At 49.2% G+C, this 19770-nt stretch overlaps 1 protein-coding gene across 1 annotated transcript; it reads left to right on the top strand.

The window, feature by feature from the left end:
- The first annotated feature begins 1181 nt into the window (after nt 1–1181).
- LOC142202486 (olfactory receptor 5P81-like) lies at nt 1182–2132 on the top strand. Its single transcript, XM_075272620.1, has one exon. It carries the CDS (start codon nt 1182–1184, stop codon nt 2130–2132), a length of 951 nt encoding a protein of 316 aa, XP_075128721.1.
- The last annotated feature ends 17638 nt before the right edge of the window (nt 2133–19770 follow it).

Genomic DNA, 19770 nt, shown 5'->3' with positions numbered 1-19770 from the left:
CTACCACCACTGAGGGGCCTAGTGTCATCAGGAGGGAAAAGTATAGGCGTGAGTTGTGTGAGTAACTGGCCAACCACTGCCCTGTCTTCTCTGATCCCTATAAGCTGATGGTGTTTATAGACTCATCAAGCAGTGTTGCTCTTTTCAGACTCTTTCCTGCCTAGCAGAAGCTAAACTTTCTCTCTGACCCTCAGCACGATGATGCCTCCCCCTATCTATCCAAGCTGCAAAAGACACAAATATGGCTGACACTATTCTTATAGATCCAAGGTCACCTGATTTAGCCAGCCAATGACTTTTTCCTTTTTTTTTTCAATGCCTATGTTTTCCTCTTTCCTGTCCCACCTCCCCTGCACAGTTATTGGTGCAAAAAGAGCGCCAGGGAAGGTGGGAGGGGATACACATTTTTACTGCATTTACTGCGTGGTATTCATTCTATATCAAATATGTCAAATAGTCTGATATTCGATCTAATACCCACTTGATCAAATGGTATTCGCTCATCTCTAATTGCATGTATCCCAAAATAGTGTGAGATGAAAGAACAACTTATCACGCAAGGAATAAGCCCTCACATAACTATACAGACAGAAAATAACAATACATAAGAAGGTGGAGAAGGAAAATCTGAGTAAAGTCACCAGGCATTAACATACAATCTACCCTGCGTCCTTAAGAGGTTAACAAATTCTAAACTCTCATCTTACATCCCTGAACTTCAGATATATTAAGTCAATTTGACATGTACATAAAGTCTCATCTTCATTGTAAATAGTGTAAATATTCGGCCATAACAAGCATTCCCAAGGTGCAAATTAACGACGGCATCAATTAATGGTAACCTCCAGTCTCATCTGCTGACTGTATCCTCCTGAGGCTGGTTATTATGTCGAGATCTCAGATGAATTTCCATCATTACCTGACACTATAAAGGTCCCAACATCTGGGACATGTCACTATTTACAGGAAAGGATACAACAATGCTTATATATCCCATATGGCTGATAATAACCTCGTCTCTTGTGAGACTCCTCTAAGCAAAACCATTAGTACATAGAGATCACACAACTACTTAATGTTACTTTTATGTGAAACCTTTTGGGTCTTTTCAGATACATTTTGGCTTAAAGTTTTTCAATTGGTAAAAGGAAAAAAATCTTCAAAAATTCATCTGTATATAAATGATGTGTGAGGAGAACCAGACACAAGTCACTCAGATACGTCTTCTTGGATTCCGAGGTCTACACAAATACAAACCTCTTCTATTCATCGTGTTCCTCTTGACTTACATATTTATACTGGCCGGAAACCTTCTCATCATCCTATTAGTGACCACTATTGACCACCTGAAGACCCCAATGTTCTACTTTCTGAAACATTTATCCACCGCCGATGTCTTGATAACCTCCTGCGTTGTCCCCGTGATGTTGGACATGATATTTGTTGAGGAGGGTGTTTTACCCTTTTGGGGCTGTATGATACAGTTGTATTTCTATAGTATATGGGGGTTTGTTCAATGTTTCCTCATTGCCGTCATGTCCTATGATCGATATTTGGCCATTTGCCATCCATTACGTTACTCTTCCTTGATGGATCCAGATCTTTGTCTCCGGCTTGTTGTTGGGTCTTGGATTTTAGTCATTGTCTTAATATCGAATGAATTCATTGTTCTCATCCAATTTAACTTCTGTGGCTTGAACTACATTGACCAATTCTTCTGTGATTTTGGTCCCATAGTGGAATTGGCCACGTCAGATATTTCTATTTTGATGTTGATAGACTTTGTTTATTCCATGTTTGGGATATTTTTACCATTTGCTTTTATCATTGTGACCTATTTTTGTATCTTTTTCACCATCCTTAAAATTTCTTCAGCTTTAGGTAAAAGAAAAGCCTTTTCCACTTGTAGCTCCCACCTGACCACAGTCTGCGCATATTATGGGACCCTGATAGCAGTATGCATAGCTCGGTCTGATGACAGCTCTTCCATTGTCAACAAGTACAGATCCCTGTTGTACATAGTGGTGACCCCTTTGATAAATCCCATTATCTACAGCCTGAGGAACAACGAGATCAAGAAAGCTATGGAGAAAATCATCAGTCAGAGCTATCAAAATGGAAGGAACAGATAAAAAACTGTCATGCAAAGGTGAAGACTTCATTTAGATATTAGTGATTGCAATAAAACATTGACTTCCACCATTTGGCCAATATTCTGTGGAGACTCTACTAATTCTTGTATGGGGATGAGGTTTGGACGAGAGTCTTTAGTAAAGAAAATAAAGTAAATTAAGACATGTTAAACAATTGTTGCTTCCAATATTGAACATCCTTTTCTGTGAACAGAACGATGACCTTACCCCCAAAGAACACATTTAGAATTGAGTTGGTTGAGGAGAAAGAAAAATGGATGGTTTGCGCTTCCTAAGAAGGAACCCCTATGTAGTAATAGGGTGGGTCAATGCTCCTTCCTCTTAGAACATAGAGACTCCACTCTTTTCTTTTCTGTGATGAACATGACCGTTTCCACTATGACTGGGGATCGCACCAAAAGGATTACAGCCGTCCAACAAGTGGGCTGTGCGTAGACACTGAACCAGAATAGTGGGATCCAAAGGACATCACCAGATATCCGTATAGGTGCGCTCACCCTTAGAGATGACAGCTGGAACTGAATGGGATTACGAACAAGGACTTTATTGAAGATGACGCATTTCAGGATCTTGGTAATTTAAACAAAATAACACCCTTTCATTACCACCCCTACCAGACACGAAGCAGAGGAATACCTTTCAGAGGTCCAGAAGCCCATCTAGAAAATATGATGAAGGGGTAGTATTTTGTTTGAAATACCAAGACCCTGAAACGCGTCATCTTCAATAAAGTCCTTGTTTATAATCCTATTCACTTCCAGCTGTCCTCTCTAAGGGTGAGTGCACCTATATAAATTTCTGGTGGTGTCCTTTGGATCCTATGGTTCCAGGTCACATTTAGAATTGACTGATTTGCAGGATACAAGCCACACCTACTTGCCTAACATCAGAGTGTGACTTCACAACATTGACTTCAATGGGATCTGAGCTCTAGTACTGGCTCCTGAGCACTATACAGGACATAGACTCAACTGCTTCTGGCTCTATGCACTGTGTAGTACACAGACCAGACTCACCTCCAGATCATGAGTGAATTGTTGCGTTCAGTGTTGCAGAGGTGTTTTTCTCAATGTGTCAGCACCGCCTGGGAAATGTGTCCAGTAATTATAATGTACAGTCCAGTAAGCTCCGAGAGACGACCAGTCCCTGGTGTTATTTCAGTTATAGTCAGTCTCATTAGTAAGCCAGGGTTAATGACCACCACAGACATTACAGAAACGAACCAAGTGGGATCAAAAGTCTCTAATTGGAGCAAGAGAAAAATTATTACAACATAGGTGGGGGGGGGGCACAGGAAGTGAGGAGATAGGTCCATAAAAAGTCATGTGACACAGGACCTTGTCGTCAGATTCTTTGGAACTTGGATTCTCTTCCACACTTAAAACCAGGTCTGTACTTTTATAACCCTTTTATTTCACACTGGTTGCATGTATTTGTATTTTTAATTCCATTTATTTTCCATGCACTGCACTATTGTATCAATATTAAATATAAAAATTAATAATATTGTGTTTTGGCTGTAGTGTTCCCCTAATATGTGTGCTATTTCTGTACAGTGCGAGTATACTGGTGTCTCCTCTGCGAGCCCCTGATGTTTGTTTTTTGTTTTTTTTTTAGTAACCCCAGCAGGTAACAGGCCCAATTTACTTACCGATCCCCGCTCCTGCTTATGGCTGCTGGTGCTTCCCCTTCTGTGGATGCGGCTGTGATCAGGAGTAGAGATCAGTAAGTAAGGCCATGGCCTTGAAAATCCCACAAGCACTGCTATGATTATACTTTGGGGTCTTTTCAGACCCTGGAATATAATGATCTTTGGGCCAGGGGAGGTGAGGGAACACAAAAAACAATGTTACTTACCTCTCCTTGGCCCCAGCAGGATTCAGGCCTGTTTGGTGATGTCACAGATGTCACATGGCTCAGGCCAGAGTCATTATGCGTCGTGACACTCACCTGATCAGGTGACGTATAGACCATCATAAAACAAATCTGCGGGGAGTTTGTCAGAGCCCAGGAAAGGCAAGTAACAATGTTTATGTTTGTATCCTTCTCTGGATCTCTGATCATTATACTCTGTTTTCTGAAAAAAAAAACAGAGTATAATAATTGTTTATGGTTTTCCACTATAAGGTATAATACTGTGTGCAGGGACCACTATGGGGTATAATACTGTGTGCAGGGACCACTATGGGGTACAATACTGTGTGCAGGGGCCACTATGGGACATAATACTGTGTGCAGGGGCCACTATGGGGAATAATACTGTGTGAAGGGGCCACTATGGGGGATAATACTGTATGCAGGGACCACTATGGGGTACAATACTGTGTGCAGGGGCCACTATGGGACATAATACTGTATGCAGGGGCCACTATGGGACATAATACTGTGTGCAGGGGCCACCATGGGGAATAATACTGTGTGCAGGGGCTACTATGGGGGATAATACTGTATGCAGGGGCCACTATGGGACATAATACTGTGTGCAGGGGCCACTATGGGACATACTGTGTGCAGGGGCCACTATGGGGTACAATACTGAGTGCAGGGGCCACTATGGACATAATACTGAGTGCAGGGGCCACTATGGACATAATACTGTGTGCAGGGGCCACTATGGGACATAATACAGTGTGCAGGGACCACTATGGGACATACTGTGTGCAGGGGCCACTATGGACATAATACTGTGTGCAGGGGCCACTATGGACATAATACTGAGTGCAGGGGCCACTATGGGACATAATACTGTGTGCAGGGGCCACTATGGACATAATACTGAGTGCAGGGGCCACTATGGGGCATAATACTGTGTGCAGGGGCCACTATGGACATAATACTGTGTGCAGGGGCCACTATGGACATAATACTGAGTGCAGGGGCCACTATGGGGTATAATACTGTGTGCAGGGGCCACTATGGGGCATAATACTGTGTGCAGGGGCCACTATGGGACATAATACTGTGTGCAGGGGCCACTATGGACATAATACTGAGTGCAGGGGCCACTATGGGGCATAATACTGTGTGCAGGGGCCACTATGGGACATAATACTGTGTGCAGGGGGCCACTATGGGGTATAATACTGTGTGCAGGGGCCACTATGGGACATAATACTGTATGCAGGGGCCACTATGGGGCATAATACTGTGTGCAGGAGCCACTATGGGACATAATACTGTGTGCAGGGGGCCACTATGGGGTATAATACTGTGTGCAGGGGCCACTATGGGGCATAATACTGTGTGCAGGGGGCCACTATGGGGTATAATACTGTGTACAGGGGCCACTATGGGACATAATACTGTATGCAGGGGCCACTATGGGGCATAATACTGTGTGCAGGGGCCACTATGGGACATAATACTGTGTGCAAGGGGCCACTATGGGGTATAATACTGTGTGCAGGGGCCACTATGGGGCATAATACTGTGTGCAGGGGGCCACTATGGGGTATAATACTGTGTGCAGGGGCCACTATGGGACATAATACTGTATGCAGGGGCCACTATGGGGCATAATACTGTGTGCAGGGGCCACTATGGGGCATAATACTGTGTGCAGGGGCCACTATGGGGCATAATACTGTTTGCAGGGGCCACTATGGGACGTAATACTGTGTGGAGGGACCACTATGGGACATATTACTGTGTGCAGGGGCCACTATGGGATATAATACTGTGTGCAGGGACCACTATGGGACATAATACTGTGTGCAGGGGCCACTATGGACATAATACTGAGTGCAGGGGCCACTATGGGACATAATACTGTGTGCAGGGGCCACTATGGGACATAATACTGTGTGCAGGGGCCACTATGGGACATAATACTGAGTGCAGGGGCAACTATGGGACATAATACTGTGTGCAGGGGCCACTATGGGACATAATACTGAGTGCAGGGGCCACTATGGGACATAATACTGTGTGCAGGGGCCACTATGGGACATAATACTGTGTGCAGGGGCCACTATGGACATAATACTGAGTGCAGGGGCCACTATGGGACATAATACTGTGTGCAGGGGCCACTATGGGACATAATACTGAGTGCAGGGGCCACTATGGGACATAATACTGTATGGAGGGGCCACTATGGGACATAATACTGTGTGCAGGGGCCACTATTGGACATAATACTGTGTGCAGGGGCCACTATGGGACATAATACTGAGTGCAGGGGCCACTATGGGACATAATACTGTGTGCAGGGGCCACTATGGGACATAATACTGTGTGCAGGGGCCACTATGGGACATAATACTGTGTGCAGGGGCCACTATGGGGCATAATTCTGTTTGCAGGGGCCACTATGGGACATAATACTGTGTGGAGGGACCACTATGGGACATATTACTGTGTGCAGGGGCCACTATGGGACATAATACTGTGTGCAGGGGCCACTATGGGACATAATACTGTGTGCAGGGGCCACTATGGACATAATACTGAGTGCAGGGGCCACTATGGGACATAATACTGTGTGCAGGGGCCACTATGGCACATAATACTGTGTGCAGGGACCACTATGGGACATAATACTGTGTGCAGGGGCCACTATGGACATAATACTGAGTGCAGGGGCCACTATGGGACATAATACTGTGTGCAGGGGCCACTATGGGGGATAATACTGTGTGCAGGGGTCACTATGGGACATAATACTGTATGCAGGGGCCACTATGGCGGATGATACTGTGTGCAGGGGCCACTATGGGACATAATACTGTGTGCAGGGGCCACTATGGGGTATAATACTGTGTGCAGGGGCCACTATGGGGGATAATACTGTGTGCAGGGGCCACTATGGGACATAAAACTGTGTGCAGGGGCCACTATGGGACATAATACTGTGTGCAGGGGCCACTATGGACATAATACTGAGTGCAGGGGCCACTATGGGACATAATACTGTGTGCAGGGGCCACTATGGACATAATACTGTGTGCAGGGGCCACTATGGGACATAATACTGTGTGCAGGGGCCACTATGGGGGATAATACTGTGTGCAGGGGTCACTATGGGACATAATACTGTGTGCAGGGGCCACTATGGGACATAATACTGTATGCAGGGGCCACTATGGCGGATGATACTGTGTGCAGGGGCCACTATGGGACATAATACTGTGTGCAGGGGCCACTATGGGGTATAATACTGTGTGCAGGGGCCACTATGGGGGATAATACTGTGTGCAGGGGCCACTATGGGACATAAAACTGTGTGCAGGGGCCACTATGGACATAATACTGTGTTCAGGGGCCACTATGGACATAATACTGAGTGCAGGGGCCACTATGGGACATAATACTGTGTGCAGGGGCCACTATGGGACATAATACTGTGTGCAGGGGCCACTATGGGACATAATACTGTGTGCAGGGGCCACTATGGGACATAATACTGTGTGCAGGGGCCACTATGGACATAATACTGAGTGCAGGGGCCACTATGGGACATAATACTGTGTGCAGGGGCCACTATGGGACATAATACTGTGTGCAGGGGCCACTATGGGGGATAATACTGTGTGCCTGGGCCACTATGGGGCATAATACTGTGTGCAGGGACCACTATGGGACATAATACTGTGTGCAGGGGCCACTATGGGGGATAATACTGTGTGCAGGGGCCACTATGGGACATAATAAAGTGTGCAGGGGCCACTATTGGACATAATACTGTGTGCAGGGGCCACTATGGACATAATACTGAGTGCAGGGGCCACTATGGGGGATAATACTGTGTGCAGGGGCCACTATGGGACATAATACTGTGTGCAGGGGCCACTATGGACATAATACTGAGTGCAGGGGCCACTATGGGACATAATACTGTGTGCAGGGGCCACTATGGGACATAATACTGTGTGCAGGGGCCACTATGGGGGATAATACTGTGTGCAGGGGCCACTATGGGGCATAATACTGTGTGCAGGGACCACTATGGGACATAATACTGTGTGCAGGGGCCACTATGGGGGATAATACTGTGTGCAGGGGCCACTATGGGACATAATACTGTGTGCAGGGGCCACTATTGGACATAATACTGTGTGCAGGGGCCACTATGGGGGATAATACTGTGTGCAGGGGCCACTTTGGGACATAATACTGAGTGCAGGGGCCACTATGGGGCATAATACTGTGTGCAGGGGCCACTATGGAGGATAATACTGTGTGCAGGGGCCACTATAGGACATAATACTGAGTGCAGGGACCACTATGGACATAATACTGAGTGCAGGGGCCACTATGGGACATAATACTGTGTGCAGGGGCCACTATGGGACATAATACTGTGTGCAGGGGCCACTATGGGGCATAATACTGTGTGCAGGGGCCACTATGGACATAATACTGTGTGCAGGGGCCACTACGGACATAATACTGTGTGCAGGGGCCACTATGGGGCATAATACTGTGTGCAGGGGCCACTATGGGGGATAATACTGTGTGCAGGGGCCACTATGGACATAAAACTGTGTGCAGGGGCCACTACGGACATAATACTGTGTGCAGGGGCCACTATGGGGCATAATACTGTGTGCAGGGGCCACTAAGGGGCATAATACTGTGTGCAGGGGCCACTATGGGACATAATACTGTGTGCAGGGGCCACTATGGACATAACACTGAGTGCAGGGGCCACTATGGGACATAATACTGTGTGCAGGGGCCACTATGGGGGATAATACTGTGTGCAGGGGCCACTATAGGACATAATACTGAGTGCAGGGGCCACTATGGACATAATACTGAGTGCAGGGGCCACTATGGGACATAATACTGTGTGCAGGGGCCACTATGGGACATAATACTGTGTGCAGGGGCCACTATGGGGCATAATACTGTGTGCAGGGGCCACTATGGACATAATACTGTGTGCAGGGGCCACTACGGACATAATACTGTGTGCAGGGGCCACTATGGGGCATAATACTGTGTGCAGGGGCCACTATGGGGCATAATACTGTGTGCAGGGGCCACTATGGGACATAATACTGTGTGCAGGGGCCACTATGGACATAATACTGAGTGCAGGGGCCACTATGGGGCATAATACTGTGTGCAGGGGCCACTATAGGACATAATACTGTGTGCAGGGGCCACTATGGGACATAATACTGTGTGCAGGGGCCACTATTGGACATAATACTGTGTGCAGGGGCCACTATGGGGGATAATACTGTGTGCAGGGGCCAATATGGGACATAATACTGAGTGCAGGGGCCACTATGGGGCATAATACTGAGTGCAGGGGCCACTATGGGGCATAATACTGTGTGCAGGGGCCACTATGGAGGATAATACTGTGTGCAGTGGCCACTATGGGACATAATACTGTGTGCAGGGGCCACTATGGGGGATAATACTGTGTGCAGGGGCCACTATAGGACATAATACTGAGTGCAGGGGCCACTATGGACATAATACTGAGTGCAGGGGCCACTATGGGACATAATACTGTGTGCAGGGGCCACTATGGGACATAATACTGTGTGCAGGGGCCACTATGGGGGATAATACTGTGTGCAGGGGCCACTATGGGACATAATACTGTGTGCAGGGCTTACTAAGGGACATAATACTGTGTGCAGGGGCCACTATGGGGGATAATACTGTGTGCAGGGGCCACTATGGACATAATACTGAGTGCAGGGGCCACTATGGGGCATAATACTGTGTGCAGGGGCCACTATGGACATAATACTGTGTGCAGGGGCCACTATGGACATAATACTGAGTGCAGGGGCCACTATGGGGTATAATACTGTGTGCAGGGGCCACTATGGGGCATAATACTGTGTGCAGGGGCCACTATGGGACATAATACTGTGTATAGGGGCCACTATGGACATAATACTGAGTGCAGGGGCCACTATGGGGCATAATACTGTGTGCAGGGGCCACTATGGGACATAATACTGTGTGCAGGGGGCCACTATGGGGTATAATACTGTGTGCAGGGGCCACTATGGGACATAATACTGTATGCAGGGGCCACTATGGGGCATAATACTGTGTGCAGGGGCCACTATGGGACATAATACTGTGTGCAGGGGCCACTATGGGACATAATACTGTGTGCAGGGGGCCACTATGGGGTATAATACTGTGTGCAGGGGCCACTATGGGGCATAATACTGTGTGCAGGGGGCCACTATGGGGTATAATACTGTGTACAGGGGCCACTATGGGACATAATACTGTATGCAGGGGCCACTATGGGGCATAATACTGTGTGCAGGGGCCACTATGGGACATAATACTGTGTGCAGGGGCCACTATGGGACATAATACTGTGTGCAGGGGCCACTATGGGGCATAATACTGTTTGCAGGGGCCACTATGGGACGTAATACTGAGTGCAGGGGCCACTATGGGGCATAATACTGTGTGCAGGGGCCACTATGGGGCATAATACTGTTTGCAGGGGCCACTATGGGACATAATACTGTGTGCAGGGGCCACTATGGGACATAATACTGTGTGCAGGGGCCACTATGGGGCATAATACTGTTAGCAGTGGCCACTATGGGATGTAATACTGTGTGCAGGGGCCACTATGGGACATAATACTGTGTGCAGGGGCCACTATGGGGCATAATACTGTGTGCAGGGGCCACTATGGACATAATACTGAGTGCAGGGGCCACTATGGGACATAATACTGTGTGCAGGGGCCACTATGGGACATAATACTGTGTGCAGGGGCCACTATGGGGCATAATACTGTTTGCAGGGGCCACTATGGGACATAATACTGTGTGCAGGGGCCACTATGGGACATAATACTGTGTGCAGGGGCCACTATGGGGCATAATACTGTTAGCAGTGGCCACTATGGGATGTAATACTGTGTGCAGGGGCCACTATGGGACATAATACTGTGTGCAGGGGCCACTATGGGACATAATACTGTGTGCAGGGGCCACTATGGGACATAATACTGTGTGCAGGGGCCACTATGGACATAATACTGAGTGCAGGGGCCACTATGGGACATAATACTGTGTGCAGGGGCCACTATGGGACATAATACTGTGTGCAGGGGCCACTATGGGGGATAATACTGTGTGCCTGGGCCACTATGGGGCATAATACTGTGTGCAGGGACCACTATGGGACATAATACTGTGTGCAGGGGCCACTATGGGGGATAATACTGTGTGCAGGGGCCACTATGGGACATAATACTGTGTGCAGGGGCCACTATTGGACATAATACTGTGTGCAGGGGCCACTATGGACATAATACTGAGTGCAGGGGCCACTATGGGGGATAATACTGTGTGCAGGGGCCACTATGGGACATAATACTGTGTGCAGGGGCCACTATGGACATAATACTGAGTGCAGGGGCCACTATGGGACATAATACTGTGTGCAGGAGCCACTATGGGACATAATACTGTGTGCAGGGGCCACTATGGGGGATAATACTGTGTGCAGGGGCCACTATGGGGCATAATACTGTGTGCAGGGACCACTATGGGACATAATACTGTGTGCAGGGGCCACTATGGGGGATAATACTGTGTGCAGGGGCCACTATGGGACATAATACTGTGTGCAGGGGCCACTATTGGACATAATACTGTGTGCAGGGGCCACTATGGGGGATAATACTGTGTGCAGGGGCCACTTTGGGACATAATACTGAGTGCAGGGGCCACTATGGGGCATAATACTGTGTGCAGGGGCCACTATGGAGGATAATACTGTGTGCAGGGGCCACTATAGGACATAATACTGAGTGCAGGGACCACTATGGACATAATACTGAGTGCAGGGGCCACTATGGGACATAATACTGTGTGCAGGGGCCACTATGGGACATAATACTGTGTGCAGGGGCCACTATGGGGCATAATACTGTGTGCAGGGGCCACTATGGACATAATACTGTGTGCAGGGGCCACTACGGACATAATACTGTGTGCAGGGGCCACTATGGGGCATAATACTGTGTGCAGGGGCCACTATGGGGGATAATACTGTGTGCAGGGGCCACTATGGACATAAAACTGTGTGCAGGGGCCACTACGGACATAATACTGTGTGCAGGGGCCACTATGGGGCATAATACTGTGTGCAGGGGCCACTAAGGGGCATAATACTGTGTGCAGGGGCCACTATGGGACATAATACTGTGTGCAGGGGCCACTATGGACATAACACTGAGTGCAGGGGCCACTATGGGACATAATACTGTGTGCAGGGGCCACTATGGGGGATAATACTGTGTGCAGGGGCCACTATAGGACATAATACTGAGTGCAGGGGCCACTATGGACATAATACTGAGTGCAGGGGCCACTATGGGACATAATACTGTGTGCAGGGGCCACTATGGGACATAATACTGTGTGCAGGGGCCACTATGGGGCATAATACTGTGTGCAGGGGCCACTATGGACATAATACTGTGTGCAGGGGCCACTACGGACATAATACTGTGTGCAGGGGCCACTATGGGGCATAATACTGTGTGCAGGGGCCACTATGGGGCATAATACTGTGTGCAGGGGCCACTATGGGACATAATACTGTGTGCAGGGGCCACTATGGACATAATACTGAGTGCAGGGGCCACTATGGGGCATAATACTGTGTGCAGGGGCCACTATAGGACATAATACTGTGTGCAGGGGCCACTATGGGACATAATACTGTGTGCAGGGGCCACTATTGGACATAATACTGTGTGCAGGGGCCACTATGGGGGATAATACTGTGTGCAGGGGCCAATATGGGACATAATACTGAGTGCAGGGGCCACTATGGGGCATAATACTGAGTGCAGGGGCCACTATGGGGCATAATACTGTGTGCAGGGGCCACTATGGAGGATAATACTGTGTGCAGTGGCCACTATGGGACATAATACTGTGTGCAGGGGCCACTATGGGGGATAATACTGTGTGCAGGGGCCACTATAGGACATAATACTGAGTGCAGGGGCCACTATGGACATAATACTGAGTGCAGGGGCCACTATGGGACATAATACTGTGTGCAGGGGCCACTATGGGACATAATACTGTGTGCAGGGGCCACTATGGGGGATAATACTGTGTGCAGGGGCCACTATGGGACATAATACTGTGTGCAGGGCTTACTAAGGGACATAATACTGTGTGCAGGGGCCACTATGGGGGATAATACTGTGTGCAGGGGCCACTATGGACATAATACTGAGTGCAGGGGCCACTATGGGGCATAATACTGTGTGCAGGGGCCACTATGGACATAATACTGTGTGCAGGGGCCACTATGGACATAATACTGAGTGCAGGGGCCACTATGGGGTATAATACTGTGTGCAGGGGCCACTATGGGGCATAATACTGTGTGCAGGGGCCACTATGGGACATAATACTGTGTATAGGGGCCACTATGGACATAATACTGAGTGCAGGGGCCACTATGGGGCATAATACTGTGTGCAGGGGCCACTATGGGACATAATACTGTGTGCAGGGGGCCACTATGGGGTATAATACTGTGTGCAGGGGCCACTATGGGACATAATACTGTATGCAGGGGCCACTATGGGGCATAATACTGTGTGCAGGGGCCACTATGGGACATAATACTGTGTGCAGGGGCCACTATGGGACATAATACTGTGTGCAGGGGGCCACTATGGGGTATAATACTGTGTGCAGGGGCCACTATGGGGCATAATACTGTGTGCAGGGGGCCATTATGGGGTATAATACTGTGTACAGGGGCCACTATGGGACATAATACTGTATGCAGGGGCCACTATGGGGCATAATACTGTGTGCAGGGGCCACTATGGGACATAATACTGTGTGCAGGGGCCACTATGGGACATAATACTGTGTGCAGGGGCCACTATGGGGCATAATACTGTTTGCAGGGGCCACTATGGGACGTAATACTGAGTGCAGGGGCCACTATGGGGCATAATACTGTGTGCAGGGGCCACTATGGGGCATAATACTGTTTGCAGGGGCCACTATGGGACATAATACTGTGTGCAGGGGCCACTATGGGACATAATACTGTGTGCAGGGGCCACTATGGGGCATAATACTGTTAGCAGTGGCCACTATGGGATGTAATACTGTGTGCAGGGGCCACTATGGGACATAATACTGTGTGCAGGGGCCACTATGGGGCATAATACTGTGTGCAGGGGCCACTATGGACATAATACTGAGTGCAGGGGCCACTATGGGACATAATACTGTGTGCAGGGGCCACTATGGGACATAATACTGTGTGCAGGGGCCACTATGGGGCATAATACTGTTTGCAGGGGCCACTATGGGACATAATACTGTGTGCAGGGGCCACTATGGGACATAATACTGTGTGCAGGGGCCACTATGGGGCATAATACTGTTAGCAGTGGCCACTATGGGATGTAATACTGTGTGCAGGGGCCACTATGGGACATAATACTGTGTGCAGGGGCCACTATGGGGCATAATACTGTGTGCAGGGGCCACTATGGACATAATACTGAGTGCAGGGGCCACTATGGGACATAATACTGTGTGCAGGGGCCACTATGGGACATAATACTGTGTGCAGGGACCACTATGGGACATAATACTGTGTGCAGGGGCCACTATGGACATAATACTGAGTGCAGGGGCCACTATGGGACATAATACTGTGTGCAGGGGCCACTATGGGACATAATACTGTGTGCAGGGGTCACTATGGGACATAATACTGTGTGCAGGGGCCACTATTTGACATAATACTGTGTGGAGGGACCACTATGGGACATATTACTGTGTGCAGGGGCCACTATGGGACATAATACTGTGTGCAGGGGCCACTATGGGACATAATACTGTGTGCAGGGGCCACTATGGACATAATACTGAGTGCAGGGGCCACTATGGGACATAATACTGTGTGCAGGGGCCACTATGGGACATAATACTGTGTGCAGGGACCACTATGGGACATAATACTGTGTGCAGGGGCCACTATGGACATAATACTGAGTGCAGGGGCCACTATGGGACATAATACTGTGTGCAGGGGCCACTATGGGACATAATACTGTGTGCAGGGGTCACTGTGGGACATAATACTGTATGCAGGGGCCACTATGGCGGATGATACTGTGTGCAGGGGCCACTATGGGACATAATACTGTGTGCAGGGGCCACTATGGGTATAATACTGTGTGCAGGGGCCACTATGGGACATAATACTGTGTGCAGGGGCCACTATGGGACATAAAACTGTGTGCAGGGGCCACTATGGACATAATACTGTGTGCAGGGGCCACTATGGACATAATACTGAGTGCAGGGGCCACTATGGGACATAATACTGTGTGCAGGGGCCACTATGGGACATAATACTGTGTGCAGGGGCCACTATGGGGCATAATACTGTGTGCAGGGGCCACTATGGACATAATACTGTGTGCAGGGGCCACTACGGACATAATACTGTGTGCAGGGGCCACTATGGGGCATAATACTGTGTGCAGGGGCCACTATGGGGCATAATACTGTGTGCAGGGGCCACTATGGGACATAATACTGTGTGCAGGGGCCACTATGGACATAATACTGAGTGCAGGGGCCACTATGGGGCATAATACTGTGTGCAGGGGCCACTATAGGACATAATACTGTGTGCAGGGGCCACTATGGGACATAATACTGTGTGCAGGGGCCACTATTGGACATAATACTGTGTGCAGGGGCCACTATGGGGATAATACTGTGTGCAGGGGCCAATATGGGACATAATACTGAGTGCAGGGGCCACTATGGGGCATAATACTGAGTGCAGGGGCCACTATGGGGCATAATACTGTGTGCAGGGGCCACTATGGAGGATAATACTGTGTGCAGTGGCCACTATGGGACATAATACTGTGTGCAGGGGCCACTATGGGGGATAATACTGTGTGCAGGGGCCACTATAGGACATAATACTGAGTGCAGGGGCCACTATGGACATAATACTGAGTGCAGGGGCCACTATGGGACATAATACTGTGTGCAGGGGCCACTATGGGACATAATACTGTGTGCAGGGGCCACTATGGGGGATAATACTGTGTGCAGGGGCCACTATGGGACATAATACTGTGTGCAGGGCTTACTAAGGGACATAATACTGTGTGCAGGGGCCACTATGGGGGATAATACTGTGTGCAGGGGCCACTATGGACATAATACTGAGTGCAGGGGCCACTATGGGGCATAATACTGTGTGCAGGGGCCACTATGGACCTAATACTGTGTGCAGGGGCCACTATGGACATAATACTGAGTGCAGGGGCCACTATGGGGTATAATACTGTGTGCAGGGGCCACTATGGGGCATAATACTGTGTGCAGGGGCCACTATGGGACATAATACTGTGTATAGGGGCCACTATGGACATAATACTGAGTGCAGGGGCCACTATGGGGCATAATACTGTGTGCAGGGGCCACTATGGGACATAATACTGTGTGCAGGGGGCCACTATGGGGTATAATACTGTGTGCAGGGGCCACTATGGGACATAATACTGTATGCAGGGGCCACTATGGGGCATAATACTGTGTGCAGGGGCCACTATGGGACATAATACTGTGTGCAGGGGCCACTATGGGACATAATACTGTGTGCAGGGGGCCACTATGGGGTATAATACTGTGTGCAGGGGCCACTATGGGGCATAATACTGTGTGCAGGGGGCCATTATGGGGTATAATACTGTGTACAGGGGCCCACTATGGGACATAATACTGTATGCAGGGGCCACTATGGGGCATAATACTGTGTGCAGGGGCCACTATGGGACATAATACTGTGTGCAGGGGCCACTATGGGACATAATACTGTGTGCAGGGGCCACTATGGGGCATAATACTGTTTGCAGGGGCCACTATGGGACGTAATACTGAGTGCAGGGGCCACTATGGGGCATAATACTGTGTGCAGGGGCCACTATGGGGCATAATACTGTTTGCAGGGGCCACTATGGGACATAATACTGTGTGCAGGGGCCACTATGGGACATAATACTGTGTGCAGGGGCCACTATGGGGCATAATACTGTTAGCAGTGGCCACTATGGGATGTAATACTGTGTGCAGGGGCCACTATGGGACATAATACTGTGTGCAGGGGCCACTATGGGGCATAATACTGTGTGCAGGGGCCACTATGGACATAATACTGAGTGCAGGGGCCACTATGGGACATAATACTGTGTGCAGGGGCCACTATGGGACATAATACTGTGTGCAGGGGCCACTATGGGGCATAATACTGTTTGCAGGGGCCACTATGGGACATAATACTGTGTGCAGGGGCCACTATGGGACATAATACTGTGTGCAGGGGCCACTATGGGGCATAATACTGTTAGCAGTGGCCACTATGGGATGTAATACTGTGTGCAGGGGCCACTATGGGACATAATACTGTGTGCAGGGGCCACTATGGGGCATAATACTGTGTGCAGGGGCCACTATGGACATAATACTGAGTGCAGGGGCCACTATGGGACATAATACTGTGTGCAGGGGCCACTATGGGACATAATACTGTGTGCAGGGACCACTATGGGACATAATACTGTGTGCAGGGGCCACTATGGACATAATACTGAGTGCAGGGGCCACTATGGGACATAATACTGTGTGCAGGGGCCACTATGGGACATAATACTGTGTGCAGGGGTCACTATGGGACATAATACTGTGTGCAGGGGCCACTATTTGACATAATACTGTGTGGAGGGACCACTATGGGACATATTACTGTGTGCAGGGGCCACTATGGGACATAATACTGTGTGCAGGGGCCACTATGGGACATAATACTGTGTGCAGGGGCCACTATGGACATAATACTGAGTGCAGGGGCCACTATGGGACATAATACTGTGTGCAGGGGCCACTATGGGACATAATACTGTGTGCAGGGACCACTATGGGACATAATACTGTGTGCAGGGGCCACTATGGACATAATACTGAGTGCAGGGGCCACTATGGGACATAATACTGTGTGCAGGGGCCACTATGGGACATAATACTGTGTGCAGGGGTCACTATGGGACATAATACTGTATGCAGGGGCCACTATGGCGGATGATACTGTGTGCAGGGGCCACTATGGGACATAATACTGTGTGCAGGGGCCACTATGGGGTATAATACTGTGTGCAGGGGCCACTATGGGACATAATACTGTGTGCAGGGGCCACTATGGGACATAAAACTGTGTGCAGGGGCCACTATGGACATAATACTGTGTGCAGGGGCCACTATGGACATAATACTGAGTGCAGGGGCCACTATGGGACATAATACTGTGTGCAGGGGCCACGATGGGACATAATACTGTGTGCAGGGGCCACTATGGGACATAATACTGTGTGCAGGGGCCACTATGGACATATTACTGAGTGCAGGGGCCACTATGGGACATAATACTGTGTGCAGGGGCCACTATTGGACATAATACTGTGTGCCTGGGCCACTATGGGGCATAATACTGTGTGCAGGGACCACTATGGGACATAACACTGTGTGCAGGGGCCACTATGGGACATAATACTGTGTGCAGGGGCCACTATTGGACATAATACTGTGTGCAGGGGCCACTATGGACATAATACTGAGTGCAGGGGCCACTATGGGGGATAATACTGTGTGCAGGGGCCACTATGGGACATAATACTGTGTGCAGGGGCCACTATGGGACATAATACTGTGTGCAGGGGCCACTATGGACATAATACTGAGTGCAGGGGCCACTATGGGACATAATACTGTGTGCAGGGGCCACTATGGGACATAATACTGTGTGCAGGGGCCACTATGGGGGATAATACTGTGTGCAGGGGCCACTATGGGGCATAATACTGTGTGCAGGGACCACTATGGGACATAATACTGTGTGCAGGGGCCACTATGGGGGATAATACTGTGTGCAGGGGCCACTATGGGACATAATACTGTTTGCAGGGGCCACTATGGGACGTAATACTGTGTGCAGGGGCCACTATGGGACATAATACTGTGTGCAGGGGCCACTATGGGGCATAATACTGTTTGCAGTGGCCACTATGGGACGTAATACTGTTTGCAGGGGCCACTATGGGACATAATACTGTGTGGAGGGACCACTATGGGACATATTACTGTGTGCAGGGGCCACTATGGGACATAATACTGTGTGCAGGGGCCACTATGGGACATAATACTGTGTGCAGGGGCCACTATGGACATAATACTGAGTGCAGGGGCCACTATGGGACATAATACTGTGTGCAGGGGCCACTATGGGACATAATACTGTGTGCAGGGGACCACTATGGGACATAATACTGTGTGCAGGGGCCACTATGGACATAATACTGAGTGCAGGGGCCACTATGGGACATAATACTGTGTGCAGGGGCCACTATGAGACATAATACTGTGTGCAGGGGCCACTATGGCGGATGATACTGTGTGCAGGGGCCACTATGGGACATAATACTGTGTGCAGGGGCCACTATGGGGTATAATACTGTGTGCAGGGGCCACTATGGGACATAATACTGTGTGCAGGGGCCACTATGGGGGATAATACTGTGTGCAGGGGCCACTATGGG

This window comes from Leptodactylus fuscus, chromosome 5, assembly GCF_031893055.1.
Source record: "Leptodactylus fuscus isolate aLepFus1 chromosome 5, aLepFus1.hap2, whole genome shotgun sequence".
Lineage (NCBI taxonomy): Eukaryota > Metazoa > Chordata > Amphibia > Anura > Leptodactylidae > Leptodactylus > Leptodactylus fuscus.
The sequence above is the reverse complement of the archived record's forward strand: the minus strand, read 5'-3'. Positions and strand labels throughout refer to the sequence as shown.